At 54.7% G+C, this 11,468-nt stretch overlaps 6 protein-coding genes across 8 annotated transcripts; 4 read left to right on the plus strand and 2 right to left on the minus strand.

The window, feature by feature from the left end:
* Nucleotides 1-38: 38 nt before the first annotated feature.
* On the plus strand, nt 39-2,036 carry H257_14119. Of its 2 annotated transcripts, XM_009841867.1 has the most exons (4): nt 39-380; nt 450-686; nt 764-1,171; nt 1,585-2,036. In XM_009841867.1, the coding sequence occupies exons 1-4, from the start codon at nt 68-70 to the stop codon at nt 1,986-1,988; spliced, it is 1,362 nt and encodes a 453-aa protein (XP_009840169.1). In that variant the 5' UTR covers nt 39-67; the 3' UTR covers nt 1,989-2,036. The 2 variants fall into 2 exon arrangements, with proteins under 2 accessions (XP_009840169.1, XP_009840170.1); XM_009841868.1 differs by lacking the exon at nt 1,585-2,036 and having other exon boundaries at nt 764-1,548.
* A 611-nt stretch (nt 2,037-2,647) lies between these two features.
* H257_14120 lies at nt 2,648-5,152 on the minus strand. Of its 2 annotated transcripts, XM_009841869.1 has the most exons (7): nt 4,629-5,152; nt 4,328-4,570; nt 4,121-4,270; nt 3,971-4,073; nt 3,777-3,917; nt 3,431-3,732; nt 2,648-3,095 (listed from the first exon to the last, which is right to left on the minus strand). In XM_009841869.1, exons 1-7 carry the CDS (start codon nt 5,127-5,129, stop codon nt 2,748-2,750), a joined length of 1,788 nt encoding a protein of 595 aa, XP_009840171.1. In that variant the 5' UTR covers nt 5,130-5,152; the 3' UTR covers nt 2,648-2,747. The 2 variants fall into 2 exon arrangements, with proteins under 2 accessions (XP_009840171.1, XP_009840172.1); XM_009841870.1 differs by lacking the exon at nt 2,648-3,095 and having other exon boundaries at nt 3,227-3,732.
* A 170-nt stretch (nt 5,153-5,322) lies between these two features.
* Nucleotides 5,323-6,531, plus strand: H257_14121 (hypothetical protein; the record flags this gene model as incomplete). The annotated part of the gene is made up of 1 exon (XM_009841871.1): nt 5,323-6,531. The coding sequence occupies one exon, from the start codon at nt 5,323-5,325 to the stop codon at nt 6,529-6,531; it is 1,209 nt and encodes a 402-aa protein (XP_009840173.1).
* Nucleotides 6,532-7,023: 492 nt separating this feature from the next.
* On the plus strand, nt 7,024-8,579 carry H257_14122 (hypothetical protein). Its single transcript, XM_009841872.1, has 2 exons — nt 7,024-8,125; nt 8,178-8,579. The coding sequence occupies exons 1-2, from the start codon at nt 7,069-7,071 to the stop codon at nt 8,516-8,518; spliced, it is 1,398 nt and encodes a 465-aa protein (XP_009840174.1). The 5' UTR covers nt 7,024-7,068; the 3' UTR covers nt 8,519-8,579.
* A 294-nt stretch (nt 8,580-8,873) lies between these two features.
* Nucleotides 8,874-10,340, minus strand: H257_14123 (hypothetical protein). The gene has a single exon (XM_009841873.1). It carries the CDS (start codon nt 10,312-10,314, stop codon nt 8,905-8,907), a length of 1,410 nt encoding a protein of 469 aa, XP_009840175.1. The 5' UTR covers nt 10,315-10,340; the 3' UTR covers nt 8,874-8,904.
* Nucleotides 10,341-10,524: 184 nt separating this feature from the next.
* Nucleotides 10,525-11,404, plus strand: H257_14124 (hypothetical protein; the record flags this gene model as incomplete). The annotated part of the gene is made up of 2 exons (XM_009841874.1): nt 10,525-11,329; nt 11,370-11,404. The coding sequence occupies 2 exons, from the start codon at nt 10,525-10,527 to the stop codon at nt 11,402-11,404; spliced, it is 840 nt and encodes a 279-aa protein (XP_009840176.1).
* Nucleotides 11,405-11,468: the final 64 nt, after the last annotated feature.

Genomic DNA, 11,468 nt, shown 5'->3' on the forward strand with positions numbered 1-11,468 from the left:
ATAGCCGATGAAAATTTGCAAAGGAATTAGTGTTATATCGGAAACTGGACTGGTTAGCGCAAAGCACATGTCGCTGTCGCAATCGGACTTCCGAAGGCTCTTGGAGACGCCACGGGTTGCGCCACAAGGAGGCGGTGGTGGAATCCTCAGGAGAGATGCGGCACAATCCAAGTTTGGTGGGAAGCGAGCGGCGGAGTCGTCAGGGAAGGGCCTGAAGGACCGTGAAAAGTACAAAAAGTTCAAGAAACCCGCGGCTGGGGACGGCGACGAGGACGACCCTCTGAAGAAACCCCGGTCGAAAATGATCGATCCCACATACCAGGGAAAGTACAGAGATCGTGCGGCCGAGCGCCGGGCAGGTGTGAACCAAGACTACGAAGGTATGTCCCGATATCAACTCATCTACCATCCATCCATGAACGACAGATACTACATCGTGATCCCATCAGGTCTGGAAGACATCAACACGGATGAGATGGACATCGAGACGAGCAAGTTCTTGGGCGGGGACATGAAACACACGCATTTGGTCAAGGGGTTGGACTTGGCGCTGTTGGCGCAACTCAAGCGCGAAAAGGAAATGCTCCAGGAACAGCATGCTTCCCTTGTTCGGAAGGATCCTTCGTCGACAAGCAGCCACGGACCTACTTCGACGTCGAAGTCCACGCCGCCGTTGACTGCTTTGGGTATGCTGCTTCCTACAACCTCCTTCATGTATATCCTGTATGTACCTTCCCATATATCCCAACCCTTGTACCGATAGGCGCATTCTTGGTCAAGTTTATGACGAAATTGACTGTGGATCCTTCCGTGAAGCACATGTCGGATCTGTTCCTCCCCGGTCGGCTGCATTACGAGTTCAACATCCATCACGTCGACGTGGACACGCTTCCGCGGTTCGTCCAAGTGAGTCCGGACGACTGTCCCGTCGTGGATGCCGCCGGCGTCCGCGGGTTCCTATCGCCGCAGCTGCTGGAAGACATCCAGGAGTGCTTCCAGCAACCCAAGCACCCCCAGCGGCGGCAGCGGCAGGTCCTTCCCCCGCCGCCAACTCCGCCTCTTGTGGGCATCAAGGACGCCCATAAAGGACTCGCCACGATTGCCGAAGATGGCGACGACGAGAGTGAAGATGAAGATATTTTCGCAGACGTCGGGGAGTACGTTCCACCAGGTACGACGACGATATCAGTCGAATTGAATTTATAGTATATCGTCGTGGATTGGAATTTATACTGCAAGATACAATTGATTTTCGTGATATATATGTTTGTTGGAATAGATATATGTAATATATATATATATATTGTTGGGATGGCAATGTGTTCTGAATTTAAGCTTCCTCAATGTATGGTATACATATTTAAAGATGTGTTTATTATACTGCTCGGTCAAACTGTAATGGTTGGTCGATTTGATTGGTTCAATTGTCTCGTCAATGGTGTGCTTTGATTGGCTAGGTCAGTCTAGACTACATAGAGTTGCCAAATTTTCAATCAAAAGTCCATATAGGAGGAATATATATGGATTTTTGGCCATAATATAACCGTGTATGTGCACTAATGGACCACCGTTGAACTGTGTTAGGTGAAGAAGACACGGTGGAGGTGGTGTCGGTGCCGAAGGGGTCGATATTCCAAAACTTGAGCGCGGCCCAAGTCGCGCGGGATGTCCGAGAGAAGCAGCATGAGGCGCTGGAAGCTTCGCGGCTGGCTGCGACCCTGGCCAAAGCCAAAGCCATGTACGACAAGGGCCAAGAGATGGCCAAGGCCGACCGATTGCGGGAAAAGGTGGCGGCCCCCGACGACTACGACGAGTGTTTTCCAGATTACGAGGAAGACGAACAAGATGGGGAGAAGGATGAGAAGACGAGTAGCAGCACCGAACGATTCAAACGTGGAAAGAGTAAGCAACACATGGACAAGGGACAAGACCCAGTTCAACAGCCCACCAACCGCCGCGACCGACGTCAACTCCGGGCCAAGGAATAGTAACATAGTAACACGAGGGTTTGAATGTGACCACTTACATGGTCGTGGTGTACGTACATATATCGACAGTATTGTCCTTTGCAATTTGAACGGTAAGTGGATGTAGAATGCAGCGTCTGTACTCGTTTCTCAGGACTGGGATTTCAATTCTGAATAGTGCTGCATGTAGTCGACACCGTCTGATTATATAATCGGGTTAAATACACTTCAGCTTATTGTGCTTTTTAGTGAAATTTCGTGGTTTCTCGTTGGAAATTAAATCGATTTGATTGGCTACTTCAGATATGCTCAAAATTATTAACCAATCAAAACCTTCTCAATGAAATTCAACCAATCAGATCGATTGTGGATCGGTTTGGTCGGCGCGATTCGATGCCAAATTTGTATCAAATCGACAATAATTAGCGTTCATTATTTACTTCGATTTCCGCTCAAGTCAAGGCAAAATAACGGCTTAAGCTTTGGTGATTTCATTTTTCTAGTGATTCGATTGGCTCTTAATAAAGCAATTCCATTGGCCATTTTGAGTGCACCTTCAACTGTCCCATGTACCATAAACTGGTCATCTATGTTGATCTTTTTGCGTCTGATTTTAAGCTTAGTCCATGTATGTAGTATACAAAGTGGAAGATAGATATAATGTGGGTCCAAACGAGCGATGATTGGTTGAAATGTTTCGTTAGGACACTTTGATTGGCTAGGATATTCTCCAGAACGTTTGTATGGATTTAACAATGCTAGCTAGTATCGAGAGTCTGTTTATCGGAGCTTGGGGTCGTCTGTCACTTGGAGGTACCCGCTCTGCACCAAGAGGTCGACCAAACATCGCAAGGGAGAGAGGAGGAGGGTGGTGGCGGCGTCCGGTACTTGCTCCTCCAGAGCCCCGAGCGTCCACGTCGTCCCGGCGGCCGCCACTCGCAGGACTTCGACCACGGGCTTCAATCCGCTAGGGACCCGCACCGTCGTCTGGGTTTCGGCTTTGCACCCGTCCGCAAACTTCCGATACCCGCCCATGGCAATCGTATACTCGAGAGGATTATGTCCAGTCGTCACCAGCTGCGACACGTGCACAGGACTCCGCGTCAACACTGTCAACGGACTTAGCATCTACGACCACATTTCCCATCAAACATCATCATCCACATTGTCCATGTTGTTGAAGTTGAGTCAGATTTGAAGCTTATTCAATGTATATGGGATACAGTGTATACAATACGAAAGTGTACACTATACTAATCGATGATTGGTTGCAATTTCTCATTTGCGCACTTTGATTGGCTAGGACATCTCAAAATCATGTGTTCAGTTCATTCAATGCGACTCGAAGGTCGTCCAATCAGATCATCACGTTTTGTCAGAAACTCAAATCAGAGGTAGATCATGAAGACAGCATCCTCCGCATGCCATGCTCAAACCTCGTCACATCGGATCGTTCTTCGTACCTCAGAGGTCGAGTCCTCGGATGGTTCCAGCGTCCGCACCGCCGCCGCGTCGTCGCCATCCACGTCAGGCTCTTGGAACAACGCGTCCGGAAACACGGCGTCGACCTCGTCCGCCATGGCTTGAATGGTCGTGGCCAGCGCCCCGAGCCGCGCCTTCCACTGCGCACGCGCGTGGTCGGGTCCCTGCGAAAAGTCGGGGCGCTCCCGCCATGCTGGGTGCGAGGCTAATGCTGGCATCAGCCGATTCCACGCCACGTCCATCCACCGTGCGCCATCGATCGAAAAGTTCATCGACAGTGATCCTGTACAAGTCGTCATTAAACAGAGGGAATCTTGGAGGGTTTACCTTCGTCGAACGACGTCACAGAGTGCCAGTACCCTGCGGGCAAGTACAAGACAGACCCCGGGCGAAGTGTCACCGTCTCAAAGGACGACGTGGGCGGCGTCAGGTCGGTCGCCCCCGCCATCGCGTGCGCCAACGTGTCCTCTACTTGGTCACGTTTTGTGAATGTCGATCGAATATCGGACACGTTTTGTTACCGAGCACGGACGCCGTGTTGGACGACGACAGGTGTAGGTTGGACATAGGGTCGGTCAGCGGGCCCTTGGCATACGACCACTCTTTTGTGCCTGTCAATTGCACCTACCACTCATTCGATGTACACTGTACCATGCACTGGTACACTGTACCGTAAAGTTGTGCTGCGCGTCGAAATGCCATGGCGTATGGTGCTTGGATTGGACAGCAAACAGCTCAATGTCCCCGCCGATGCCGCCATCCAGCAGTCCACTGGTAAAGTTGAGCCCCAAGTCGGCGCAAATCGCGCGAATGTATCGGTCCTATCACGTTTTTCGGATGAGATAAACACACATACATTGCACATGCATGCACCGTACTTGGACTTCTGGGGACGGGTTAAAGTACAGCGAATGCCCGGCGGCGTAGCAGGCGGCGGCAATGTCGGGCGACGACACGTCCAGATACTGCATGCGATACGGTGGACGGGTCTGCTTGAGCCATGCGATGGTGCGCGATGCGTTCTGGATGAGTGCGGACACGTCGAACTGGTGGAGGTCTTGCCGCAGCGTCTCAAGACGGTGGGTAGATCCGTGCACCACGAACGCCTTTTGGTTATACACCTAGCCATGCACATGTCAGCAGAGAAGAAGACGGCGGCAACATCAGTGGCTTGCTGACTTGGCGCTGAAATGTGGACACATGCAATGGCCACACGAGCGACTGCAGGTTCGAGTCGACGATCAGTGGCGTCGTGGAAAAGTGCAGCGGCAACTGGCACCCAGTGAAGGATGGATCGAACACTGCGTCGAACGTCCACGACGTGTCGTGCGATGTGAACGAGTTTGACGACGGTTGGTCGCGGTGGGGAAGAGCGACAAACTGCGGATGCACCAGACCTTCGATACCCGAGGCGTCGCTTGTCACTCGAACGAATAGCTGCAGCCACGAGCTGCGGGCCCAGTCAATGGCGACAAGCGTGCCCGCCGGTATCGTGGATTCACCGATCGAGCACTGCTGCTTGATGCTTGCTGACGTTGGGTGGCCCGGGAAAGCCATAGCGGCGGAGGTGGCTACCTCCGCGGGGGTGTCACTGGCTGCTCCAGCAAAGTTGAATGAAAACCGGGACCCGCCAAAGGCCGCCGCCGTGTCGTCGTCGTTGTCGCGCTTGCGCTTTTGCATTTTTTCACTTTTGACCTTGCTACACAGACACGAATTGAGCGAAACGATTGGCTGTTGAGTGGTATCCGGATGTATTCGGATAACACAGGTAGTTTAGGTATTTCAAAGCACTTCAACATGGCACGTTGATGTGGTTTCTACAACATCAACGTGAAGGACGACGTCGCCGTGAATCACAACGCTTTGAGGGGCCATGCCTCGACAGTCTTATGCCACATACCTAAGTCAACATGCCACCTCAGACGAGTGGCAAGCGGCGTGTGTGGTTATGCTGCGCTGCCATCAAGAGCAACTGGTGTCGCTAGCCGTGTTGGGGTCCAAGTGGGCCAACGTTCCAGGGGAACAGGGCGTGCAAGTGATGTACAGCAGTCAGCTCGCAGACCTCATTCGATACCGCTCGATCATAGCAGGATCGTTCGACGAGCTACAGCACCATCTGGACACGTCGAATGTGCTGGCATTGTTGGCGCTCCCGCCGTCACCGACCTACGACATGTCATTCCTTACAACTAACGACGTCGCACAGGAACCCCTGCTACTACAAGATCATAACGACAGCAAGATTTGGATGCAATGGCACGAGGAAAGAATGCAGCTCGAAGGATGTCCGCTGGGAGTGGCCACGCTGACACTTGCAAATCACTGTTGGCTGGAAGATAACGGCAACATCGAACTCATCCCCGACTTACACGACGCGTTTACGGTCGTGGGGCTGCTGTATTCCCCTGGACCCATTGACAACCAACGCCGCAATGCCACCACCCAAGTGATTCTCTGTGCCCAAGTGTCGTCCACGTTTTCCGCAGTGGTGGCGTCAGCGTGGCGTGGGGTGGGCGACACTTTGACCCGGCATCTGTTGCAACTTCGACTGATGGCGGCGTGGCTCGAGCTGCCGTTGTCCGCGGGAAGAACGTCAACAGGTTTTGGCTGCGTTTGTTATCACTGTGGTCAACTGTGCGTCGGCATGTCGATGATCTGTTTGGGATGTTTGGCGGACTTGTGTTCGTGCTGCTGCCTTCGCTTTCCCGTTCAGTTCAAGCACCGCCAAGGGTGGACGCTTGAGGACGTGGAGGACAGTTCTAGCTGTAGAGACTGCTGGGCGCGAGTCCACGACTCGAATTTCGAGCTCCACTGGTCTAGTACTGTGGAAGAAAAAAAAATGGTGAACACGGACGACCACAACGAGTGTATGCAGACAAACGACATTGTAGAAGCTTCTGACCCTGGAGTTCAAGTGGACCAAGCTGACGTGACGTTTCTCCTATCACTTGCGACGGCCAAGGCCGTCCAAACCAAAAAATGTGCCACTGAACGCTCCCAACCACGAGTTGCCTCGTGTCCTGCAACCTTGTGTCGATGCCAGACCACGGAGGTTGTGCCCCATTTTGAAGTGATCTTGTAGTGAACTAGCACTTGTCCAGTGTTGAATGCTGTTAAATGTAGAGCGCATTAATATCAGTATGCAGCCTTTGTTGGAATCTTGACATTCCTAATCTTTCATTCCCCACGGTCCCCCACGTAATGCATGTACTTCGCCCGCAAACCGCTAGGTAGCTCGACGACATACTAGTAACGTCATGCTGACAATGAACTGAATAAACGCCTGCAGATATACTTTGTGCGTTGAAGTATTTGAACGCATCGCTTGTCAAAATTTGGGGTCCGAAGCAAAGATGCCATTTATAAAACTTGTTGCCCCATAATCACAATGAAACCGCAACTGTCGGCAACTTGCCCCATAATCACAATAACGTTAATGTAACCGCCACTTGAACCGGTTTCACGCTGAATGGAAACGTTTCAACCAATACCAGAGCGTGAAAACGTGTAAATTCGGCCTTGTAACTGCTTAAAATAGAACGACGGCAGCCAACGTTCCACCCTTGTCAGTCTTGCATTTTCTCGCTGTAGCACATCAGCCCACCCTCACCCATTGAAGATGACCCGCCCATCGAAAACAAAGAAGCAGGTCGATGTCCATTTGCGCATCCGTCCGTTGGTCAAGGAAGAGCTGGAGCGTCAAGACGAGCACTTGGTTTTGACAACGCAGAGTGGCGCGGACGGCACGATCAACCTGAGCCTGACGACCCCCAAAGCAGAATCAGACGACGTCGAGTTCGTCGAAGTGCTCGGGTTTCAAGTGCCCAAATCCAAGCCCAAGCGCGACAAAACGTTTCGTCGGTTCGTCGGCATCCACGACGACGTGAGTAACGCATACTTCTTCCAGGCGACGGTGGCCCCGCTGGTGCAGGACGCGCTGGCAGGCCGCACGGCGTGCTGCTTTGCTTATGGGCACACTGGATCGGGGAAGACGCACACGATTCTCGGCTACGGGGCCGAGCGCGGCATGTACCACCTGGCGTCGCAGCAGCTGTTTGCTGCCATCGGCGACATTTCCGCCCAGAACTCGAGCCTCGATGCAATCGATCTCCCGAAACTGCAAGTTCGGGTCAACGAAATCTACAACGGCGAAGTGTACGACCTCCTCAATGACAGCGCCAAGTGCTTTGTGCGGGAGGATGCCCACGGAAAGGTTCAGATCCGTGGGGAAACCGTCGTGGACGCCGACACCGGCCTCGTCACGACCACCGCGTCGACGAGTGTGTTGGCGGGGTCCCACGACGAACTGCTCGAGATTGTAAGTCGGGGCATCGCCGCCCGGAGCACGGGCAACTCGAACGTTCACCGCGCAAGCAGCCGGTCCCACGCGATTGTCGAGATCGAGTTTGTCTCAGATCGGATCTTGCAACTGCGCGCCAGCGTCGACGACCTTGACAGCGAGTACACGCGCCTTCGCCACGAACGCGACTCTTTGGAAATGGACATTTTCACGCGCCAGCACTATAAGGTGGAGGGCAAGTGGGTCAAGAAAGAAAACGCCCAGGGCAGCACAGACGACGAATGCACGCAGTTGCTGGACCTGCGCAAGGCGTATCTGGCCGTGGAAGCGCAAAAGCGAGGGGCCCAGCGCAACGTCGAAGTGGCACAGGCCCAAGGTACTTACCTACTTTATACAGTATAGGGGGGATGTTGATACGGGGGTCGCAGGCTTGCCTTGTGTGGGAGGGGCCCTTGTGTTTGTCGACTTGGCTGGGTCTGAGCACGCGAGCAAGATCACGGATGGCATCCAGAAGACGGACGAGGAGCAGCAAGAGTGCCGAGAAATCAACAAGTCCCTGAGCGCGCTCAAGGCGTGTTTTCGAGCTCAGTGCCAAGGCCTCACTGGCACCAGCTGCTACCGCAACTCGAAGCTCACGCTGGTCCTGCGCGACCATTTGAAGTCGGAGGCGTCGCATACGGCCATGATCGCAGCCGTGTCGCCGTCCAGTTTTCACGTGGACAAGACCATCCACACATTGCAATATGCGCAATTGGTAGCCGAGAAGTAACGATACTATATCTACTACGTGGTCGACATAAGGAAACCAATCTATATGTCAGAATTTGTCACGTGTGGAATCGTTGCGATGTGACAACTTGAAATTCCCATGATATTTGGATGGATGAACAAATTATTGTCTGCAACATCTTCGAACAAGTCGTACCAACATCAACACTGGCCACGCTGTCGAACAGCACCTTTCATTGCAAAGAGCAGTATTCTGGGGCCTGCTTGGTTGGTGCATACGTACCGGTACTGTAGCCTAGTCACTAAATTGACCGCCCATACATCATGTAGCACGGGGCGACGACGACACGTTCGCTTGTTGTATAGCGCTGTCCAAGTCCAATCCAAAACAAAAGTGCAGAAATTGTAGATTATCGTGTATACTGCTCACGGTTGCGCCACCATTTGAGCATACTGCAGCGTGTGGATGGTCTTGTCAACGTGAAACGACGACGGGGAGATGGCGGCGATCATGACAGTGCGTGAGCCGCCGTGGGCGCGCAGGTGGTCTCGCAGGGCCAGCGTCAGCTTCGACTCTCGGTAGCAACTCACGCTGCGGTGGCCCCGCGCCGTCGCTAGAAAACATGCGCGGAGGGCGCTCAGCGATTGGTTGATTTCTCGGCACTCTTGCTGCTCATCGTCCGTCTTCTGGATGCCATCCGTGATCTTGCTCGCGTGCTCAGACCCAGCCAAGTCGACAAACACGACGGCTCCGCCCACACAAGGCAGACCCGGGGCGTTGGCCACGTCGGCCTGCGCGTCGGCGATCTCGGCCTCGAGACGGGCGTAGAGTCGCCGGAACTGTAGCAGCTGCGCGCACTCGGCCGGTGTACTCGCAAGGGCGTCTGCCTTCTTGACCCACTTGCCCTCAAACTTGTCGTGCTGTCGAACAAAGATGTCCATGTCTAGCGAGTCCCGCTCGTACCCACACCGCCCCAGCTCGGCCTCCTTGCGCGCCACCACGTCGCGTAGCGCCAAGACGCGGTCGCTCACGAGCTCCATCTGGAGGAGGGCGTGCGACCGGCTGCTTGCGCTGTGGACGTTCGAGTTGCCCGTCGCCCGACTCAACGTGCCCTTGGTCACGATCGCCAGGAGTTCTGTCTCAGACGTGGCCAAGTGGCTGGACGAGAACGCCGTCGTGACCAGACCTGTGACAGCGTCCGTCGTCGTGTCGCTGCGGATCTGCACCTTGCCGTGGCCGTCCTCGCGCACAAAACACTTGGCGCCGTCGTGCAACAGATCGTACACGTCTCCGTTGTACACTTCATTGAACCGCACTTGAATCTTGACGCGGTCTTGGTCGTCGTGGACGTCCATGTTGACGCGGTCGAGGGCGGCAAACAGCTGCGTGGCGGCCAAGTGGTACATGCCGCGCTCGGCCCCGTAGCCGAGAATCGTGTGTGTCTTCCCAGACCCAGTGTGCCCATACGCAAAGCAGCACCCCGTGCGCCCCGCCAGCGCCTCGTCCACCAGAGGAGCGACCGTGGCGTCGAAGAACGAGCGGTTGGTCACGTCTCGGTGGACGCTGGTGAAGTGGGAGAAACGCTTGTCCCGCTTCGGTTTGGACTTGGGGACCTGGAACCCACCCAGCACTTCGACAAACTCGACGTCGTCGTTGTCAGTTTTCGGGAGCGAGAACGACAGGGATGTCCCGCGAGTGGTCGACGTCTGGAATGATAAGGTGGCGTCTTGGCGCTCGACTTCGCCGTCGATGAGCGGCCGAATGCGTACGTGGACGTCCACTGACTTCTTGACTTGCTTGGTGACGCCGCTGGCGCGAGATTTGTTTGATGTCATGTTGAAAAGTGAGGTGTGGAGTTGCGGTAGTTTCGGAATGTAGGTCTTACTTGACTATTGAATATGGGGAATTTGTAGGGCAACGGTGAGTGAGGGTCGTTTTGATAGCCATTCCTTCGATTACTGGGCAAATCCCACTGTTCAAGAGTGGGACAAGTCCATGTGGATTGGCAGTTATATTGTGTACACACTTCTCAAACTTTGACCACCATGCTCACGACGCCCAGCCCAAAGCACGAACCGCGAGTGAAACGAGCCCGCGTCACAGCCTTCCAACACACCAAGACCCCCCTGGAAGTGAGCGCCAGCGGCGTCGCCAAGCAAGTCAAGAAGTCAGTGGACGTCCACGTACGCATTCGGCCGCTCATCGACGGCGAAGTCGAGCGCCAAGACGCCACCTTATCATTCCAGACGTCGACCACTCGCGGGACATCCCTGTCGTTCTCGCTCCCGAAAACTGACAACGACGACGTCGAGTTTGTCGAAGTGCTGGGTGGGTTCCAGGTCCCCAAGTCCAAACCGAAGCGGGACAAGCGTTTCTCCCACTTCACCAGCGTCCACCGAGACGTGACCAACCGCTCGTTCTTCGACGCCACGGTCGCTCCTCTGGTGGACGAGGCGCTGGCGGGGCGCACGGGGTGCTGCTTTGCGTATGGGCACACTGGGTCTGGGAAGACACACACGATTCTCGGCTACGGGGCCGAGCGCGGCATGTACCACTTGGCCGCCACGCAGCTGTTTGCCGCCCTCGACCGCGTCAACATGGACGTCCACGACGACCAAGACCGCGTCAAGATTCAAGTGCGGTTCAATGAAGTGTACAACGGAGACGTGTACGATCTGTTGCACGACGGCGCCAAGTGTTTTGTGCGCGAGGACGGCCACGGCAAGGTGCAGATCCGCAGCGACACGACGACGGACGCTGTCACAGGTCTGGTCACGACGGCGTTCTCGTCCAGCCACTTGGCCACGTCTGAGACAGAACTCCTGGCGATCGTGACCAAGGGCACGTTGAGTCGGGCGACGGGCAACTCGAACGTCCACAGCGCAAGCAGCCGGTCGCACGCCCTCCTCCAGATGGAGCTCGTGAGCGACCGCGTCTTGGCGCTACGCGACGTGGTGGCGCGCAAGGAGGCCGAGCTGGGGCGGTGTGG

This window comes from Aphanomyces astaci (genome assembly GCF_000520075.1).
Source record: "Aphanomyces astaci strain APO3 unplaced genomic scaffold supercont1.53, whole genome shotgun sequence".
NCBI lineage: Eukaryota > Oomycota > Saprolegniomycetes > Saprolegniales > Verrucalvaceae > Aphanomyces > Aphanomyces astaci.

What these genes read in the sequence shown, in the direction of transcription:
- H257_14119 (XM_009841867.1), top strand. Translation starts at nt 68, where the DNA reads ATGTCGCTGTCGCAATCGGACTTCCGAAGGCTCTTGGAGACGCCACGG. An exon ending in TGTGAACCAAGACTACGAAG is followed by an intron (nt 381 to 449) that starts GTATGTCCCGAT and finishes TGATCCCATCAG; the next exon opens with GTCTGGAAGACATCAACACG. An exon ending in GCCGCCGTTGACTGCTTTGG is followed by an intron (nt 687 to 763) that starts GTATGCTGCTTC and finishes TTGTACCGATAG; the next exon opens with GCGCATTCTTGGTCAAGTTT.
- H257_14120 (XM_009841869.1), bottom strand. Translation starts at nt 5,129, where the DNA reads ATGCAAAAGCGCAAGCGCGACAACGACGACGACACGGCGGCGGCCTTT. An exon ending in ACCCGTCCCCAGAAGTCCAA is followed by an intron (nt 4,271 to 4,327) that starts GTACGGTGCATG and finishes AAAACGTGATAG; the next exon opens with GACCGATACATTCGCGCGAT. An exon ending in ACGCGCAGCACAACTTTACG is followed by an intron (nt 4,074 to 4,120) that starts GTACAGTGTACC and finishes AATGAGTGGTAG; the next exon opens with GTGCAATTGACAGGCACAAA.
- H257_14122 (XM_009841872.1), top strand. Translation starts at nt 7,069, where the DNA reads ATGACCCGCCCATCGAAAACAAAGAAGCAGGTCGATGTCCATTTGCGC. An exon ending in CGAAGTGGCACAGGCCCAAG is followed by an intron (nt 8,126 to 8,177) that starts GTACTTACCTAC and finishes CGGGGGTCGCAG; the next exon opens with GCTTGCCTTGTGTGGGAGGG.
- H257_14123 (XM_009841873.1), bottom strand. Translation starts at nt 10,314, where the DNA reads ATGACATCAAACAAATCTCGCGCCAGCGGCGTCACCAAGCAAGTCAAG.